The sequence below is a fragment of the Mustela nigripes genome, chromosome 9 (genome assembly GCF_022355385.1).
Source record: "Mustela nigripes isolate SB6536 chromosome 9, MUSNIG.SB6536, whole genome shotgun sequence".
NCBI classification, from domain to species: Eukaryota; Metazoa; Chordata; class Mammalia; order Carnivora; family Mustelidae; genus Mustela; species Mustela nigripes.
In genome coordinates, this window is record NC_081565.1 from 59,597,782 (window position 1) to 59,619,774 (window position 21,993).

General features: G+C 36.3%; 1 protein-coding gene across 34 annotated transcripts in view; it reads left to right on the forward strand.

Annotated features, from left to right (window-relative positions):
* PTPRD (protein tyrosine phosphatase receptor type D) overlaps window positions 1-21,993 on the forward strand; it is a 525,037-nt gene that overhangs the window by 411,035 nt on the left and 92,009 nt on the right. For 20 of the 34 annotated variants that reach the window (XM_059411633.1, XM_059411635.1, XM_059411638.1 and 17 more), the window contains 2 exons: window positions 6,601-6,642; window positions 7,147-7,244. In XM_059411633.1, the coding sequence (XP_059267616.1) occupies window positions 6,601-6,642; window positions 7,147-7,244 (140 nt within the window). The remainder of the gene's footprint in view (window positions 1-6,600; window positions 6,643-7,146; window positions 7,245-21,993) is intronic. The other 14 variants (XM_059411644.1, XM_059411648.1, XM_059411646.1 and 11 more) reach the window with 1 other exon arrangement.

A 21,993-nucleotide genomic window follows, 5' to 3' on the forward strand; every position in this document is an offset into this window, starting at 1 on the left:
TAATGGAGGCTATTTTCTGTGATTTACTCTTGGAAATAATACTGCAGTAAGAAATACTGAGCATACATCTTTTCACGTCTTTGCTGCTACCTCCCAATATTAGACACCTGGAAATGCAAGTACAAAGTCTTAGGGAGACACATTTACCATTTTGATGGAGATTGCCAATTACAGATTTTTTTTGAAACATTGTAAGAAGCCTTTACCGACAGGTGGCAGCCCTCTGAGCCCTGGCCTCTAGCATTGGACAGAAGACTACAATAAATATAATATCAAAAGATGATGATATGGGGTGCCTGGGTGGCTCAGTGGGTTAGGCCACTGCCTTCGACTCAGGTCGTGATCTCAGAGTCCTGGGATCGAGCCCCGCATCGGGCGCTCTGCTCAGCAGGGAGCCTGCTTCCTCCTCTCTCTCTGCCTGCCTCTGCCTGCTTGTGATCTCCGTCTGTCAAATAAATAAATAAAATCTTTAAAAAAAAAAAAAAGATGATGATATATAAGAAAACCAAAGAAGCTACAAATATGCGTTCATGTATCAACTGTATCCCAACAAAGCAAATTTAGAATTTTAGCATTGCAGATAAATAAGCTTTCTTTCAAGGACAAAGGTGTGAGGGAACATGTAGCTCACAGCATCACGTTGTAAGCCAGTCACCACCTTTCTTTGTGACTGTGAAATTATTTTTCTCTGCTACCTTTTGGTTGCCTTGTTTCCATTAAAAGTGTTTTTTTTAAATTTTTCTGTGAAATTCTTTCTTCTAATATTTTTACCTCCTTCTCACATCCCTCTCTCTGCACCTCCTCTAAAACAAACAACAAACAAACAAAAAAACACAAATAACCCTTCAAACAAAAACAACAAAAAACTGCAGGGTTTGTGCTTTCACCTTTTAAGAAAAGAAATTTAAAAATTGATGATCAGATGTTACAACATAAAAGCCTCGTTTTCATTCTGAGGATGACCTTAATATGTTTTGCCCTAAAGCATACATGGATGGTAGGTGATTGATGGGCTGTGGAAAGCAGAAACAAACTGAGGAACAGTTATCATATCAGAAATAGCAGTATCAGCAGCAGAAATGTCTAAACAGAAGCTGAATGGGCTTTAAAAGCTTTTGAAGCCTCTTTGTTGATCCATCAGTACTATTAATTGGATCAATGCTAACAAGATCCATATTTATATACACTTATCTTTATATTTTGTACTATAAAAAACTTGTATATATGACCTTGCTTAAGACCACCATTTGTGTTCTTTGTATATTTCAAAAAACCTTGGTTCATTGAATAGAAATAGCAAATTTCTGATATAAAGAAACATGCTTTGTTAAATTCTGCATTCTGAAAAATTCTCCATAAAAATGAGTCTTACTCATGCTATCCAGTGCTTACCTGAAAAAGGGCTCTTGGAACATCTTTTTCCTAATGATGATCGTACTCATGGGTTAAGTCAAACTGTCATTATTGTTCTGCCATGTAGCAATTATATTATATAAATCCATATTCTCTTTTGCCTTTTACTCATTATTCATTTGTGAAACAAATTGCCAATATTGAATATTTATATTTTATTCAGGGTATTCTAAGTGGTACATAAATTATTTTAAAATCTGACCAATATTTTATAAACTAAGTTTCTCTCTGTGACTGTTAACTTAAGTACATTTTTGACAGAGATATACCATTGATTGGATGAACAAATTATTTTCTCCCTATCCCATGACCGCAAATTGTTCTCCAGACTTTTATTCATGTTGTTTTCTGTTTGTTTGTTCCTTTGGAAAGGAGAACCATGAAGAGAGTATTGTTGAATCATCACACATATAGGCTAACAGAAAAAATCATCTAACAAATATTCCACTACCCCCCTGAAAAAAGATGTTCCCCCACTCTTAGTGACCTCAAAAACTTTACTTAGCAAAATAATTACAAAGTGGTTATTGGCATTAAGTGCAAGATTTTAAAATTGCCAAAATGAAACAAGTATTTGATAAACATTTCTGTATAGATGTTTGAAATTACTGTTGATTAGATGACAGTAAAATTAAACAGAATATTTGAAGGCGGAAACATTGTAAATTGGAGATTTTTTTAAATCTGCCAAATAATACTACAGTTTTTTAACATTTTGAATTTATACCTTTAGTATACCTTTAGTTAATGTTTTCATGGAAAATCACAAAATGTTGACAAGAGGTGACTGGTAAATACAGGTGTGCATAGGGGCACCTTTTCCCTCTTCCCACCACTGAAACAGACATACCTTCAAATGAAGCTATTATTGACATAGTTTCTCTAACTGAGGATGGTTTATGATCCCTGTGGCAGGACATAAGTAGTCCAAACATTTTCAGAGGTCCATATTTATGTATATGGCACCAATCTGCCCAGACGTTAAATGGTACAAGAGACAGTATGGCATAATGAAAAGTATCCTAAATAAGAAGTAACAAGGTCTGGGATCAAATCCCTCAGTAGCCTTAGCTTTCCTAAGAGTAATGACCTTGATCAAATCTTCCACCCTTCTGAGCTTCATTTTCCTATTGACAAAATTAATGTGGAAAAGGAGAGGAAATAAATGAACTCACAGAGTGATCCAGGAGAGATGTATACATTGTTAAACACCCCCAGACAATATTTGATGTCTAGCCCATTGTCTTGTGGCTAATAAATACTTAATTTACACACCAAAGAAACATTTTCCTGTTTTAAAACAGAGGCTGCAATTTAGTTAGCCAAATGTGGCCTGCGAAGGTCTTTTCTTTGACTCCCACTGGGTTTCAACAAAGTTTTAAAGCAATGGTGAAAACTGAGGAAAAGTCACATCATAATCTGGGTTTGCAACTGCTACTAAAAACCTGAAAATTTTTACCTTGTGACTCTATGGCTCCACCTGGAAGATTTCTCCTAAAGCTGATGAGTTTGGCCTATTATACATGTTCTCCACAGTGTACACCAGCCCTAAACATGACCCTGACCTTGAGACTGAATGTCAGTTTCCATTCATTTCATGCCTATTTTTATTTTTCATATAATAGAGAATATTTTTTTTTTCCTTGAGCCTCCTTTAAAAGTAGGGAAATGAAATCCAGCCCTGGAAGATGGCTTGCTTCAAGGTAATGAGCAGGAGCACCTTTGTTTGTGAAAGAGTTTGCTATGCCCTACCTGGTCGTCTTCAGTCATTTACCTTACCTAAAGGCCCCCTTCAGCCCCTGGAGACTTTGTGCCTGCTTGAGAAGATTGTCACCACCATTCCAGAATTAATACAGTAGAAAGATGTCAAAACTACTTAGGATTTGATTTACTAGATTGACTAATGTATAAAGTCATTTAACTCTTCTGGGCTTCAGAGTCCTCTTGTGTATAACAAAAAGCCTGGGCTAAGTGATCTCTAAGGCACCACTCAGCTTCAAATGCCATGATGTTAAAGTTTTAATTCTTGTAACGAAGCCTTCATGACATAGCCATCATAAATATATACCCTGTTAAAAGTAGCCATCATGATTTTTCCTCCAACCTAAGGCAGATTTCAGTGACTACATCCATCCATTTTTCATCTTGACAGTATATATTATGGATATCACGCCTTCAAAATGAAAGCACCATTCAGATTCAACGTGTGCCTTTAAACTGCACTGATGTTGTGCATTTTTAGCCTTGAACAATTTGTCATGACCCTGGCAAGTCCTCTTTGCTGTAAGCTGCACTTCAAGTTCTTTGCTACTAATAGTAGCTAAAGTACTAAATCTCACTAAATGGAGAATCAGCAGATTCAAGGTATTACCAAAAGAAAGCTAATTACACTCTCATAAACCCTGATACAGTTTTTGAATGGAAAACATAAACAAGTGACACACCCCCATCATAATTTCCATTGGACCAAGAGTCATTGCTGGGGAACTTTAAAAATATCAATGCCTGGTTCATATCCCAGAGGTTCTGACTTAACTGGTCTGGTGTGCAGCATGGAAAAAAAAAAATTTAAAGCATCTCAAATGATGCTAATGTAAAAACCCTCATCTAATAAAAATATTGTTTGTAGACTGTGAGCAATAGCCAGGTTACCCAGACAGAAGTTTGAGAATATACTACAGTGACATCAACTTCATCTTTTTCTTAGTGTCTGCTGTTCTGTTCAGAATCTAACATGCTTGATTATATCATGTAAAATTGTTTCCATATTGGACAATGGAGAAGTTTAGGGGTAATTATATATATTTTAGTAACTCTTTGGGGATTATTTTCTGATTTGAGCTAGAGTTTCATGTTAAAGTTTCATCCCAGATTTATTAAGTAGCATAATTTTTATGATGATCTTTGTTTCAAATACTTGACAATAACATCATAGTCTTTTGAGTTAGCTAAAGAAAATGGTATTGAACTTAAATAATTCAAAAAGTTGATCATTAAACTGCATAGATTTTTAGTTTATAGACAGTAAATTCTCCCCACGGGTCAAAAAAAAAAAGGTCCAATAACTTCTAGAACACTTACATGAAAACTCTGCCCAAGAGACTCTTCTTTGTTGTTCCATATGTTTAGACATTCTATCTACAGGAGGTAGAAGTGAGAGTTATAAAGGAAGTGACTCCAGAAGTTACCTAGCTCTGCAGTTTTATTTTACAGATAAAAATTTGATGTTCTTTGTTCCAAGTGATTTGTCCCTATTAGTAGATGGCAAAACCAGAATTCCCATCCATATTCTAGTCTAGGATTTCTTCTTCTATACCATCAGAATCCCACAAGTTTACCTCTTTTTTCCATGAAACATCCATTCTGCCATTTTTACTTGTCCTAGAATTGTGATGGAACATGATACATATTGATGTGTCTTAAACAATGATACTTGAATGCTGTGCTATCTTTGCATATGATATATACATCCTGATTTAGAAGATAAGTCAGTATAGGTTTACTTGGATTTCTGTATAATTAGCTTCCAAAGTAAATATGTTGATCACATCTTTGGTTGATTATTATGGTCTTCTACTGCTGTTATACTAATACTTTTCCCATCTCCAACTGGCTTTACTTTTTGCAGCTTTGAGCAGTAATTCAGTCCCCTACGCCTCCCTGATTGGCTCTGTGTCCTCCCTCTCTAGCCAAACCACCACTCAGTCCATATATGATAATAACTCTCTCCCACGATTCGCTCGAAAAGGTCTAAACATCTTTGTCTCTTTATTTTCTCTGTTAAAGCACTGTAATGGATGTCTACATCAGTCCATTTCCATTTCCAGATAAGCCTAGAGTCTGTTGTGCCTTTGCATTTCCATTCTTGTCATTGGGGGTGCCTCATCTGGATAAGATCACTTTAATTAAGATTACTTTAATTGTCACCCACCTAATCCCTCCACAGAATGTAAATTAGTTTGATTCCACCATTTGTATGGAAAAGTTCCAGAAGTGGGCTTCAACATTTTGGTCCAAATACCTAATTATATCTGCAAGAAAGAGTTTCTATTTCTAAGCCAACTCATTTTTATGAGACCTTCCATTAATATTGTAGTTGACTGGAAGCTATAAACACTAAAACACCACCTATTATAACCTTGTATTAAAATGATTATCTGGTAGAAGCGAAAGAGATTTTTATTTAACTTACCAGAACCATTGATAACTTGACATTTGAGATCATGGAACTTACTGGGTGGCTTTCAATAAATGGCACAATTTCTAAAATGCCCATAAAACAATCACATGTCTTGCTGACTTAATGGTCACCATTCCATAACCTAATACCTTCCAAAGAATCCCAGGACAGCAGAATGTCAACATGGCCTCCAGTTTGAGCTCCTCCCCCATTCTTTTTCCTTTTCAGAGTCTTCCCTGGGGGCATGCTAGTTCAAGTTTTTCTAGCCAGCTGGAATTTTTATCCCAAAGACATGAGTCAGCGATGTTCTCTCATGGTACTCTTTAAAATTTAATAACAGAGAAATAGAATGTACATCACATGAAAAGTGAGAAAATAGTGGAAAGACACAGGAATCACCAAAATTAGTGGTGGATTATTTTAAACAGAATTTGTGAAACTAATATCACTTCAGCTGGCAGACTGAACTAAGATGTGCTGTCCCTGTCACTGCTTTCTTTCTTTATCCACCCCCTTTCCCTCCCTGTCTTTACACCCTCTAGTCACTCTCCTACTTTCATTTCCCATTTGTGGACAAAGATGTTTACACCTGAAGTAGATTGTAGGTTTTACTGGTGGTTGACTAATGGGGACCTGGGGCAAATACCACAAAGCTGTTAGTGTGGCCATTTATAAGGGTCCAGGTGAAGGCCATAACCCCAACCTCTACAATCTGCTACTAGTGGAAACATTTTTGAACCTCAGTTTGGTGTCTGATTTTGTCATCAGTGATTATAGTCTATGAACTGTGGTGCATGTCATTCTTGGTGCCCATGTTTGCATGTGAATGTCAGTCACCTCCAGGTCTGTGAAATATTAAAGCAATCTTAATCAAGTCTCAATGTCTAGTGAATCCTGTAAAAACTTACATTTTTATCAGTCCTTTAAAAAAAGTATATCAGACTATCCATTTCATTTTTTTTAACAATTTCTATTTTATTTTATTTACATCATCATTTCCTTTGCAGGTTCAGATGATTCCGGTTACCCTGGTAACCTTCATTCTTCAAGTTAGTTTTCCTTGATTATGCATAAATCACTTTATGTTTCCTATCAAGCTACTACTCTTCCCCTTTTAGGCCTTTCTCAGTGTCTGTTTTCTTAGTTCACTTTACACCATTTAATTCCACACGATTTCCATTTCACACAGTGCAGGAGAAGGAGTTTGAAATGACATAACAGTCATTACTCAAAGCAGAAGTTGACATCAAGCCCGACTGTCAGTTTTCTCCGCTAGCTAACTGCATCGATTCATAGCACAATAACGCTTTCTTTTACACTAGGAGTGTTAGTTTGCGGATTATGCTTGGTGACTTTTCATTTGGCTACAAAATTTATCCTTCCAGAGCATGTCCTGCTTTGAGTAACCAAACTATCTGCCTGCTTCCTCACATTAAACATCTTTACTACTCACATATTTCAGGCCATTTCTAACGATAGTATTCTCTGTATTTTGGAAGAGTCACCATCATTTTCATTTGTTTTCAAATGTGTTTCTTCTTTCCTTTTAATAGGTATGGCTAGCCATCCTCCAATTCCTATCTTGGAACTTGCAGATCACATTGAAAGGTTGAAAGCAAATGACAACTTGAAGTTTTCCCAGGAATATGAGGTATTTCAGTGCTCTTATCCTTGAAAGTAATTTCAAGAGTTGTCACCCTCTTCTTTTTTACTATATTCTTAAAAACTGACTTCATTCGTGTTTTTTTTTTCTGTTAAATATGACACTGAATCAGATAGAAAAGTTGATAGTAAATAGGTAATTGTAATCAATATAGTAGTTGTAGTTTTAAGATGTGTCGAATATTTTATATTCGGTCTTACCTAATGAGGTTGATTTTCTTTTCTGGTTTTAACTTCATAGGGTATATTGACTTGATAAGCTTCTTTGTATACCAGATGGGTGCTAAATATTGAATGAATTAATTCATGGCCAGAAGCCTCCTTGAAAAAGAGAGATGACAGGGAATACGTCAATTTCTCTGTATAGTTTTCCTTGACCTGAAAACCCTTTAATAATGTACACACACATGGATATGCATTATTTTACCCTTCAGTCTTAAAATAATGCTAGAATTAATATTAAGATCATAATATATTCCTGGAAAGTTGCCTATTTAGTATCTTAAAATATAGTATACTTATATAATATCTTAAAATTCCAGAATCCTTGTAAGTTCTGTGTGAGTTATTGATGAAAATGAATGAAAAGTCTTCATATATTTGTGTGTATTTGGATATTGTGGTATTTATCAAGCAGAAAATTTTTAAACTAGATATTTCTGGCATTCCTCAGTAACAGGAACTCATACTGAGACCAGCTCATGAAGTGATAACTGAGCCACCATTATTCTTTTTGTTCAAATTTGACTTAGCACAAGATAAAAAGGTACCAAAAAAAGTCTTTTTGTTGTGCCAAACAACAAAAGGTTGTTGGGCACCTGAGCAGTCCAAATACTGCCATAACAAGTTTCTATTGATTTGCTTAATAGGAAAGTCTAAAACACATCCTTGTTACCCCTCTTGGTTTCTCTTGTATCAGCTTTTTTTTTTTCCAAGTTTTTATTTAAATTCTCATTAGTTAACATACAGTCTATTAGTAGTTTCTGGTGTAAAATTTAGTGATTCACCACTTATATACAACACCCAGTGCTCATTGCCACAAGTGCCTATTATATCAAATTTAAATGTGGCTTTTGAACTAGGTGATCTCTTAGTTCCTACCACTTCTAATATTTCTAAAGGATTCTTTTTTTAAAGATTATTTATTTATTTATTCCAGAGAGAGAGAGAGAGAAAGAAAGATATTATGTGTGTTCAACTGTGCACACTAATGGGGGGAGAGACAGAGGGAGAGAATCTTCAAGTAGACTCCCTGCTGAACATAGAGCCCATTGCAGGACTCCATCTCAGAACCCATGAGATCATGGCCTGAGCCAAAACCAAGAGTTGGGTGCTCAATTAACTAAGGCATCCAGGTGCCCTGAGTTCTAACATTTTCCCCTTTCAGAGAGAACCTCTAAGAGGATCCCCATCCTCAAGTGGCTAGATGGGTATCAAGTATGTGAAGAAGATCCATGTAAGAAAATCAAACAGTGGGGCCTGGTTATTTACATGGACTTTCTGAAGTCTTCATATTGTCAATTTTTCATTATTTTAAATTATTGTGCTAAACAAAACATATCTGTAGCCCTATAGACCTCTACCCTTAATATCCAGATAGCCTTTTTATTCTATTTGAATATCCAACATTTTTGTCAACTATTCAGTAGAACACAAAGGTACTATATTTTTCTGATTTGCTAAAATTCTGTTCCCAGAATTCATAAGAATACTTGTAATTTTAGGAAACACACATTGGATTGTGAATTGTGTTATTTTCTCAAATTGTCTGCTTCTTACTCCTTCCCTGTTCTTCTTGGTCATAATGGCCATTTTTAGATTATGTAGTTTTTTAAAAACGGTTTCTGTAGGTTCTAGTTTAGGGCTTAAGGCTGCAAATTGAGTTTAAAAAAGAAAAAAAAAAAAGCAGATGATATGTGCTACCTGAGACAACATAAAAAAACACTTAGAAATCTTTTACCTTTTCAACCTTCTCTTTATTGTTATCATGGCTCTTCTTATTCTCTTGCTATATGCTATTTTCTTCATGGCCCCACTTTAATACTTGATTTGAGATTTTGGGTGATATAATGGGTTAAAAAATTAAAAATTGATAGCTAAATCTAAAAGTCAATAATTCACGCTCTATCAATAGAACTTTAAACCACAGACAATATTTGCATCATTCATGAAATCTGTTATATACATTCACTACAGTTACCAGTTTCCTTCTAAAATGGAATTTCTCTAGAAATACCACACATAAAGATACTGTAATGGTATTCATTTAGCCTTTAAATCAGAAGTGCTCCTTAAAAGTAGTTATGAACTGCATGCTGCCAATGTTCCCATTAAAAACTCCCCCAGTAGCCATTGACATGATAGCCCACACTGACTTTTCACCATTTATCATGACGATGGTCTGTGATTAAAGCTCCCTGGGCATGAATTGACTCTACTGTGCCTTAACAGCCATGAAGGAGATATTTAAGTGTTTTATTCATCTGTGATAATAAGATAAAGACCTCTATGTAATATTTTAGGCCACAGAGCAACACTTCCAAAAAAATTTTATTTTACTTTTTATCTTTCATATAAATCTGAATAGATTTTTTAAGCTAGTTTTTAGTGAAGAAAATGGAAGAAAGACAAGGCACATTATCTTCAAACATCAAATTATTTTGGCATAATCACTGTGAATTAATGATTACTCAGACCTCTCAAGAGGCATGAAACTAAATTTTTTACTCTAAGACTGAAACAGAGGTTAGAGTCATGGAGGCTGTTTACATTGATTCTGAGGTCAGAATAGGAGGAAATAGATTAAGATTACCCAGCATTATTAGATCATGTGAGAACTTCCTTTATTGTAAAGGAAATTGGGCTCAGACATTGAATTTAATGACACCTGGGAAAAAGAACTTGAGAAATTAGTAACAAGAACACTCCATCTTGGAAATATTTATAAACACTTCTGGTTTCCATTTTCTGATATGTGGCTATAAAGTTTCAGTAGAATTTAAGTAGCCAGAATTTGAGGATGCAATCTAGAATGCAGGGAGTAAAGTTTTCCCGAAAGTTGGTATCTGTCAAAGTCATTGCATTAGCTGTTGAATCTTTGAACTGTTTCAGAATAGTATGTATGGGTCTCACCAACCAAAGGCTTAGCTAATGACTGTGAATCTTTTGAAGTGTAATTAAAATTCAGATTTCTGGTCCTAACACCATGTATGCTGGTGCAGTAAGTCAGCCATGATAACCAGGAATGTCTGTTTTATTTATTTTTCCCCTTTCATTGAGATGTAATTGACATATAACATTTTACTACTTTGGAGTATACAACATAATGATTTGATATATATGTGTGTGTGTGTGTGTGTTTGTAATACACAGTGAATATTGCAATTAGTTAGCATCTATCACCTTACGTAATTACAAATTTTTCTTATGGGAACTTTTAAGATCTATCTTCTTAGCAACTTTCAAATGTAAAATATTATTTACTCTAGTCATCATGTTATACAATATGTCCCCAGGACTTATTTATTTTATAACTGGAAATTTGTACCTTTTAACCACCTTTAACCCTTTTTGCCCTATCTCCCCACTCCACCCCAACCTCTGGCAGCTACTGATCTGTTCTCTTTCTGTGAGTTTGTTTTTTTAAGATTCCATGTATAAGTGAGATCATACTTATCTTCCTCTGTCTGACTTATTTCATTTGGTATATAGCTTTCAGGGTCCATCCATGTTGTCACAAATGACAGAATTTCCTTCTTTATTATGAATGAAATATATATACATATATATATATATATATATATATATATATATATATGAAACTGCTCCAGCAGTTTGTATAAAGGGGGAAAAGAGGAGTTGGCTTTATTTATTATAAATTATCTACTACAGATTTATGTATTATGATAGAGCCAAAGGCTAACAATATAGATATGCCTCAAGAACTGTTGTCTGGATTTCCTGACATCCTCTTTGAAGTTTTCATCCTTGTGTTTTTATCTGGACTGACTTCATTCTTCCCCTTGTTAGGCCAACTTCTTTTGTCTCTCCCATCCACATATAGAAAATATGACCTCTGATCATGGTTCCATTAACAAAGCATGCTCCTGAAGAAACACACCTTTTTTTTTTTTTCCAGTCAAGTTCCAAATGCCAGAGAACAAACTCTGAACTCCAGTTAACTCAGTTTGTTATGGAAGCACATATGAGGACATAGCTACTAACAGTCCACCCATGTACAAATTCCTCCTTCCTTGGATTAGAAAGAGGGAGGTTACTATGGAAAGGGGCTTGTGAGCTGGGAGGAAGAACCAATAATTATTGACCAAAGCATTACAAAAAAGCACTATGCTAAGTTATGGGAGGAATACAGAAGTTATAAGAAACCTTTACTTCCAAGAAGTCTAGCAGGCAAAATCAAATATATACATGCAAAAGTAATAAAAAGAACACCAAGTTGCTAATCTCAAATACTAATGGAATGAAATGGAATGCTGTTGGGATTCAACAAAGATCAGAGTGAGAGGAGGAACTGGGAGTAGCATTGAAGAAAAGGTAGTTTTGGTAGTGGAACTAGGAAGAAAAAGACTGAGGACCATTTTGTGGAGGGAAGGATCAAAGGTACTTTTAAAGATGCTCTGTAGTTTTATGTTCAAAGTATTTACTACAAAACAGCAGCATTCACATCACTGGGAGCTTGTAGAAATGCAGAATTTCAGGCACTGTCCCAAACCTACTGAGACAGAATCTGCATTTTAACAAGACACCCTAATGTATGTAGAGTCAGGGGAAGCACTAAGGATACTTGCTATGATGGAGCAAATTGTTTCTTGTGGAGAGTAGGGTGAAATGAAGTCAGGAAAGTAAAGAGGGCCAATAATTCTAATGAGCTTTTGTTGCCAGACTTACCATTGGCAAGGATGGGTGGATTAATGGTGGAAAGAATATGAATGTGGGCTTTGGACTCAGATAAATTTGTATTCTGATTGAATACTTGGTATGCCTGTAGCTTTGCACAATGATATAACCCTATCAGTTTCTCATCTGTAAAATCTGTTGCTATGAGAATTAGGGAATATGTGTGTATATATGAGTGAATTTCAGGACACACATGCAGTGAGTGTGTGTGTGTGTGTGGGTATGTGTGTGTGTAAAAGAAGGGGGTCAATAATGACAGCTGAAAAGTTGTACTATTTTTACATAACTGATGAAAGATTTTGTAGAGAGGTAATTTTATGCATTTATTAATAAATTGTGTTAAGTATGCTCCCTCATTGAACAGACATGTCATTGAATGACAGACATGTCATTGAACAGACATGTCAATGAAAAATTATAATAAAATATGATCAGTCCTATGCCAAAAGTGTTTCACAGTATGATGAGAATATAGAGCACACTTGCATGGCGGTTTATTGGAAAATTAATCTGTCGGCAATGTATATAATGGAAATAAAGGAGAAACTGGAGACAGGAAGAACAACTAGGGGAGTGTAAATCGATTCTTACATTCAAATTCAAATTACTTAAACATGCAAATAGCATTGTTAGAATTCTCACTTCTGCACACTGGTGCCACAGTCCTTTGTACTGTGAGAAGTAAATGACTTGGAAACAGCCTTATCTCTTGGTTATATAGATAAGTCCCTTCTTTTCTACAGCATTGGTTCACTGTTGACTGGTTGTATTTGCTCCACCCCCATTGGTCAAGACCCCTACCAGAGGCATCCCAGTGGTAACTAGCAACAAAAGTTATAACGTCAGAGATGTGAAACCATCTCCCAATTTGGTCTTCAAGTTGCAGTTCCCCATAGAAATAATGCCCAATATCAAAACTTCAGGTATGATGTACTGCAGGTACATTATAAATTTTCTACCTGAATCAAGGCAATAACCTCCTTTTAAATATAGTCACAACTTCACATTTCCTTCCAAGTTCCTAACAGCTGACTTACAAATAGACATAGTTTCCCAACATCTAATTTAAAATTAATCATCACTACCTCTTTGAGTAGTGTTTCTTAAACACACACATTAAAGCTAGTCTGAAGAGCAGTCTTTTTGTTGGAATGAGAAGCAATGTTGTTGCACAGAATGAGAAACTGTGATTCTCAAAGGCTTACCTTTGACCTATTTTGTTCTCACCACAAAAGCCCAGTCCCAGCGTCGTTGCCGCCATCTCTGGATGTGATTATCTTTATCTCAGCGCTCAAGTGTCCTCCACCATTTAACATCCAGATGGGCTGAGGTTGTCTTCCTGTGCTCATGGTAACACTCTCACATCTCCTGTCTGCACAGATGATAGTGAGCCTTTTATCTGAAGCATTCCAGATAGCTTGTCCTGTCTTTCTGGTTTAATAGCAGCATGTATGTGGCACCTTTGTCTAGAAGGCTAAAATCTTCACAACACTCTAGTGAGACAGGTAACAGAAGATACGTTCTTTCCTTCATGAGTAATGAAGTATATCAGGACAGTGCAAAGAACATATATATATATAGACATTAAAAAACGTTGCTTGTGTCATCTTTTTAAGTGCTGAGAGCTGAAATAGACCACAGAGACCATGTGGTTGAAACTTTCTATCTCAGAAGTAAAGAAAAAGAGTTGAGAAGGGAGTAACTTGCTCAAGGTCATACATGTGCCTGGAATATGTCTGAGCCAGGCCACAAACTTCCTTCTTATTGTTAAAAGGATACTGTACCTTAACCCACCTGCTCTAAAGACCTAAATATTTTACTATTTGTTTCTTACTGTGGCCTGGTTTACAGAGTCCAGAAACCTAAGTCTTCAACTAGATCAATATTTATACTGAAAATTTCTAAAATGTCATGGGTACTAGCTTATACTTCATGCCTATTCCTGGGAAAACCCAGAGGTTTTCCTGACATGCTTCGTATGGCATTTCTTTTCTCCATAGACCATTTCTTCATTCCCAGTGGTAAATATTATATTTCTTTATAGAAGGACAAAATTGTCATCAAAAGAGGAACCACAGAAGAGAATATTCTATTTTCCCTAGAAATAGGCTTTTGGTATATTTGACCGTGTTTGCCAGAGTGAGGCCTGAATGTAGGGCTGAAGCCTTCATTACTGAATGTTTCATAAGCCTCCAAGCATTCTTAATGCAAAACCACTTGTCATTTCTGCTTTCAATTAGTTTATAATTTATGTGTAAACTCATGAGGATGGACATGCATTAGAGCATTACACAGATAAAAATAAAAAACTGGACACACACACACACAGACTTTTTCCCAGCTTTGAAAGCACTGTAACTTTCTAAAGTAAGAAAGTAGTATGACAGAGATCTGTTTTCATTTCTTATGTAAAGTTGAACAGTAGAATAGACCGGGGAAAAGCCTTCATCTTTAAACATTACTGACACATGAGCCACATGAGATAAGTTTTTTTTTTTTTTTAATTTTGAGCAAATTATGGTAGTTTGTGTAATGGAATGAGAAAAAAAAAGATTTCATAAAATAAAAAGTAGTAACACTTTTTTTATACTGGGGCAGATGAACCAACTGCCTTCATGGGAATGAAAGGATACGTTTATAATTCCAAGGTAGAATCAGAGCTTGGGTGAGAGCTCGGGTGAGAAAGGTGTTACCCATTCCCTTAAGTACATGTTCCATATTGGGTCCAAACCCCTCGACTGCCATTCAGAGCCCTCTGCTCATTGAGCTAACGATGGGAATAGTGTGGCACAGTGGCTAAGGGCACAGGTACGGGCATCAGCCTGCCTTCGGTTGGCCCCTGGATCAAGCTATGTGACCTTATAATTGAACCTCTCTATTTTACTTTTTTCATCTCTGCAAAGGAAGTAATCATAGTACTTACCTCCTATGTAATTAAAAATAAATTGATACACATGAAATACTTAGCAGAGTCCCTGATACAAGTGCTTACTCATCTTAGTAGTTGTTTCATCAAATACATACCATCACTTTTAAGATGCACATCAATTTCAGAGATGTTAAAATATGAAAAAAAAAATTCCTGTATTAGGACTCCGTGAAACCTTGGACTCTTCCCATCCCTCCCATTGGTCAAATCCATAGGACTTGGTTGATTTTGGTAAAATAAACAATACTAAGAGAAGAAAAAGGAAAGAAAGAAAGAAAAAAAGCAAGCAAGCAAGCAAGCAAACCTAATTTATTGCAGTGTAATTAGCACTTACTATGCTGCCTTTTATTCAGATCATCCCGTGTTAGAATATAAGCTTCTCCTGGTCAGGTGTTTATGCTTTCTCGCATGCCGCTGGCCACACAGTGGCAAGCCCATGGCTGGGCATGCAGCAGATTATTAACCAAAATGTGTGTCTGGATCAATTTCTCACTAAATTTACAGTTCACAGATACTTTTGTTATGATCACAATTGCTAGTACCTGCAACAGGAGCGAAAAGAACAAAGAATGTCTTTCTCTGAAAAGAGCTGCTTCTCTCAGTTGACATCCCAGCTGATGTAGCAGCACTGAAGCCTTATTTCAGAACTTTTCTCTCAGAAAATAGACTGTTTTTCTCTCTAGACAGTACAGAAGGGAATACATTTTAATACAGACCCCCTTAGATTTAACACAAGACTACCTACTGATTAAACTCCCACTACAATTTTTTATAGTAAAGACGGGCCTGCCAGTTGCCAATCTAAGAAGACAGGGTTTTTTGGTTTTGCGTGTTTGTTTTTGTTTTTTGGTTCATAGCTAGGAACCAGCTTCACCAAGTAAGATACAAAAGTACACAGTCCCTTCTCAGCCAGCTACCATTCTGCATCTTGTAAACAAATCTAGTAGGACACAAAGAAACAGCAGTCCACCTTAGAAGAAACACATCCCAAACCAGGGTGTGTTTATGTGTTTAGTCTTTTATTCTCTTTGAACTTCTGTACTTATTACAACTTAAATTGCAACCAAACCAAATTTTCAAGTTTCAAAGGTAATTTTTGTTTGAACTTTTAAAATATTTTTGTGCTCAATTTTTTTTTTTAATTTCAAATGTTTTCCTTACCAATATTAAATTCCCTATCTTTCATACTTGGACCTTTAATGTTTTGTTTTTCTTTCTTTTTTTTTTTTTTTTTTTTTTCCTTCTGGGACTCATGCTCATCTAGAGGGAAAGTCCTATAACTCCAGTTTTGTTTCTTAATCACTGTTTGCACACAAGTTCACCATAACTAATTGGCCCCTGACCATCACTGGACATTGTCCAGATCGTCTTTCCACCTGCTCCCATGTGGAGCTCAAAGCTCTCAGGAAACAATTAATCCTGAAGTATTTCTAGTGCCAAAACAAGCTTTCAACTTCAAAGAAACTGTAGCAAGAACTAAAAAAGAGGCTATTTTTTTTTCGTGGTATTTTGATTTTAAAATGGAGTTGCAGTTTTAGGGCCAGAGTGGTGTGTTCATGGAGAGAGAAACAGTATCAGATGCTGGGGAGAGTGTTGGAAGTCAAGAAAAATAAGGCTCATACTTAGACTCTGCCAGTTAGTCATTGTGCTGTTCTACTCGGAACACGTGACTTCACCTCTTGTGGACTGAGTCTCTCTTACTTAAGATGAGGATATTAACCTACTCATAAGGTTGTTATGACAATGACTATGTGTCAGGTGCCTTGCTTCTTTGCCTTTCTGTACAAAGCAGACTCATAGGAAAGAGTAGTGGCCCTCAGTACTGTGAACTTTAAACTCAAGACCTACCTGTTAGTCATTTAATAACACTGCATTTTTTCCCAAGTTGTTTTATTTGTATAAGAGTCCCTTCTTCTTTTCCCAAAAATGGACTCTATGAAAGCAACTAGAAGGTGAGCAGTGATGAAGATGGACGGTGATTATGATATTTGCATGTTCTTTTCCTATTTTGTATGTAATGGAATTTCTGGAAGTTAAATCCACACAAAGTACCCAGAAAAGCTCATTTTCACTGAGGAGTAGAACCTGCCTTGGGTCTCTGCTATGAATCCAAATGCCCTTAGACAAGCTGTTTAACTCCCCTAATCTCAGTTTCCTTATTTATAAGAGAAGCAGTTGGAATGCCTTCATCTGTTTGATAAACATTTACTGGAAAGTAAGAAAAAAAAAGTCAAGAAACAAGATTTGTTCTGGGTAAGTCCATAGTCTCCCAGAAAAAAACAAAAACAAACAAATAAACAAACAAACAAAAAACAGAGGAAAAAAGTGGTAATTATATGACATGGTGATGGTGGGAGGGGAAATTTTAAGAAGGGACAGTACTGAAGAGTTTTTCCAGAGAGCATGCAAGTTAGACTCACTGAAGTTTGCTAGGATTGCAAGATCCCAGGCTAAAGGAGATGCACACGCAAAGGCATGGAGATGAGAAGGGACATGGCTTATTCAAGGGACTCCAGTGAGTTCTGTGCTTGTCACTTCAAAATCAGGGTCATGCTGCTCAGAGGTGAGACAGGAAAGTTGATTACACTCTTGAAAAGTAGTAACATCAGCACTAAGGAGTCTGTGCTAGGTGATCTTAAAAGTACTCTCACGTCATAGAAATGATTTCCTGTCTCTACTACTAAAGCTGTAACCCCCCCCCCCCCCAAATCAAATGAATCCATCTATTTCTATGGCACTCATGAACACAGCTTTGGAGAGAATTTGAACAATGCTGCAGGAAGGGATTGGGGCCAGGAGAGCCTATTGCTGCCCCACATAATAGGAATGTCTTTACTTATTTTCTTTTTAGATGTAAAAAAGTGTGGTAGTATTATTTGCCATGATTTTTTTTACTCTAGTTAAACAGTTGGTCATTCTACGTGGAAAAAAAAAAAAAAAATTGTTGACCATGCCACCATGTTGGGGAGTACAGAGAGGATGAGAGAAAGATGTGAGTGTTAATACATTATATGAACTTATGGATTTAGCAATGCCTTGGGAAGCAGTCTTTTAATCATCACAGACATAGCATTTGGTGTATTTGGCTTTGACTAAAAAGTTCAGACATGCAGCATAATCAGAAGTGCGTTATTTCTCACTTACTAAGTATGTTTCCTTGATAGTGGGCATTCATCTGTCATTTAAGCTCCAGCCAGAGGCTCATGGAGATTCTTGATTTAATTCACTCTAAGTCCCCTCATCCACTCCCCCTCATCCCCTTATTTCTCCTCCTCCATACCCCTCTCCTCATTCCCTCCTATCCCTTCCCCCATCCCCTCCCCCATCCCCTCTGTCTCTAATTCCCTCCCCCTCTCTCTCCCCACCTCCCCACTTTCCCCCTTCTTCATCCCTCTCCTCTATTCCTGTCTGCAAAATATTCCTTCATACCTTCGTCTTTGGTATTAAACTACATAACATTTTAATATTATGGTGATAATGTTACCTAGGGCTTCACAGTCTAGAAAGAGCTTTGCAGCAATAATAATGATAGCAAATGTGTATAGCACTTACCATATGGCAGACATTCTTTGCAACATGGTACATATATTAACTCATTCAGTTCTGCCAAGTAGGCACTATTAGTATCCCTGTGTTACAAGAGAAGGGACTGAACTGAAACTCAAGGAAGTTAAGTAACTTGTCCAAGGCCATACAGCTGGTAAGTGGCAGCATGGGGATATGAACCCACATGGCTTCATTTCAGAGTTATGTTCTGACCACTATAAATAGTTACCTTTGGTGTTTCTTCCCACAACCATTTTCATTATGGTCTTAAAATAAGACATTTTATGTCATTATCCACTAAAATGGTTGCATAATATTCATGAGTATTTTCTGGTCCCAAATAAGACCTATGAACCTAAATTTCTTTTTTTTTTTTTTTAAGATTTTATTTATTTGACAGGCAGAGATCACAAGTAGGCAGAAAGGCAGGCAGAGAGAGAGAGAGGAGGAATCAGGCTCCCTGCTAAGCAGAGAGCGTGATGTGGGGTTTGATCCCAGGACCCTGGGATCATGACCTGAGCTGAAGGCAGAGGCTTTACACCACTGAGCCACCCAGGTGCCCCATTAGCCCAAATTTCTGATTGATATAATTTTATTTTTGTTTTTCAATATCATGAACATTTTTGAACAACAAAAAAGGACTTGGTTTCCTTTGGGTAAGAAACTTTATAACCAGTCTCCCCCTTATGTTCTTTTTTATTTGATTGTTTTTTTAAATTAGCAAGTTTAAAAATGATGTAAGGTTATAGTTTATACCTGAAAACAACAACAAAAACCAGCAATGCACTCTAATGGACTAGAAATCATCAATTCACCAAGTTGACTCTATAAATTTTCCTACATAATGGTGACAGCATTTGTTTTCTGATCTTGACCAATTCCCTGGGTAAATAAAGTGGAAAGAAAGCAGAAGCAAATGTTGGAAGGATTGGAAGATATAAAGACCCAGTTTTAACTCTCTGAGAGAGTTGTTAATATTGACTTGTTCTTGTCTTGACATTTTAAACTATAGACCAGAGTCTACTTACTTGTTTTAACCTGACTATTAAAAGAAGTGAAGACTTACATTGACAAAATGCCCTCTTCTCTACATATCACCAAATTTCGACTTAATTTAGATAAGACCCATGCATGATGAAAGGAAAACTTGTTCACTACGATAAACTTTGTAAATATATTAAACCTATATAAAGTGTCATTTTGCCTAAAGATTTTTAAAAACATCTTTCATCTGTGCAAAATCCTGTTTCAAGTTTCTACAATTTAATTTCATATAAAAGCTGCTAAATGATTTGAGAAGATAGAATGTTAACCTCACAATCCAAAGTTTGCCATATTTCAAGATGGAAGAGTTATAAAAACACTTTGCCTACTTACATTTCTTTCCATTAGTTTCAGGGTGCATTGTTGTTGTTGTTTGTTTGTTTGGATTTGTTTTTGGTTTCTTTAGCTCTAGCTTTGATTTCTGTGAAATTGAACAGTATGCCAACTAGCATATAATAAGCTAGATTGACAAGGCAGAAGTTTGGCTTCAGATGGATGATCGCACTAGGTAACCTTTTTAGATTCTCTCTTTGTCTAAGCCTGGAATTCTGATTCGCTGATTACTACAAAACACAACTAAAAGTACAGATTATAAAGATGAGGTTCTGAAGCCCAGTTTCCCTTTTTGTTTTCTCATGGTGGTAATGCCTCTACCCACTCCTCACAAGCTTAAGTCCAATCTCTTCTGTTGGTGTTCTATAAGTCGGGAGTGCAGACGTGGCTGAAGTGATTGAGAAACCGTAATTAAGATGGTTAGTGAACAGTGAAATGCTGCCTCCCTTTGTATTAAGAGCAGTTAGGGTGCTGCATTAGCAAAGGTAGGAGAACTCAGTCTGGTCCCCCCCGCCCCCCGTGGTAATTAATTGACCTCCTTGTCATCAGTTGAGACATGAGGAGAATAAAAATTTTCAGCCTAGGTATTGGAGTTGGTGGGTGTTGCTGTGCAACTGGGCATTGATTTCCTTTTTTGTTCTTTTCTATTCCTTTCATATTGATCCTCCCTGTCACAGCTCACGGATTCTCCCATTATCTTACAAAAGGGGAAAAAAGAAAGAAAACTGTCCCAAAGTTTCAGAGGTTTGAATTCCCTTTCATAAAGTTTCCACTGTGGAATTATATTTGAGGATTCCTAAAATCTTTGAATCTAGTCCACCCCTCTTTTTTTGCCCCCTTTTTTTTTCCTGGGAAAAAATAAATGATATGGCTGAATGAGATGTGGCTGAAATCATCTAACCAGTTTTGCATCTAACGTTATGCAAAAGCTGATTTTTTTTAGGTAGACTTCCTAGACAAAAACAAACTGATGAATAAAGGGGGAAGTTTTCTGTAAATAAAGCTATAGTCATACAGATTAAACTTGGGTTATTTAGAAACATCAAAGAAGCTTTGTTTCCTATATGAGTACCCAAATCAAAAACAGTACTAGAAATTTAGGTGGCTATCAATTATTTGATAAAAGGTGATTTCTATTTATTGAAAGGAACAGTGGTTCTTAACAAAAAATAAATTTATGTGATATTTTTCCCTGTGTTTTCCTTATCATTTTATTAAGATACAATTCATATATTATAAAATTCACTATCTTAAAATGTACAATTCAGTGGATTTACTTTGTATTTGAATATTAAATGGGTATTTTATAAAGATTCAAGGACACCCCCTTTTTGTTGAAGATTTATATTTCTTTTGTTTGCATTGTTCTTAAACAACTGATGGAGGGAACCAATGACACTAGGGAGTTGTTTGAAGATAGAAGTCTTCAAACAGAAGGGTAGCTTGAGCGTGGAAGGCCAGAATTAAGATGAGACAGTTGCCTATCACTATGGGGCGGATTTTATTTGCTTTTTGCTATACCTGAGTGCCTGATACTACAAAGGATTGCAGTCTTCATTGTTTTACTTGTGAATCTTCCCCTATAATAATAAAAGCTTATTCAGGGCAAGGAATGTATCATTTTTATTGGGGTATCCTTTTGACTAGCATGGTAACTTCTTAAATGAATGTGGGAATGTTTCAAAAATGAAGCAGGAACCTGGTTTGCTTTTTGCAGCTCACTCTTCCCAAGTGTAACATGATATCAAAATGGATACAATTTATCAACCTATGAATAAAGGTGCTTCAATAGGTTATAATATTACTGAACTTCAGCAGAGATCCTGTGGGAAGAGAGGTACTATGGGCACATGGAAGTGACAGTTGGATGGGCAGTGGTTCTCCATCTAGGTAGGGAATCCACCTTTGGGTTTCCTTGGTGGGCCTCCCTTGGACAGTATATCATTAGAACAGTGCAGGAGATCAAGCT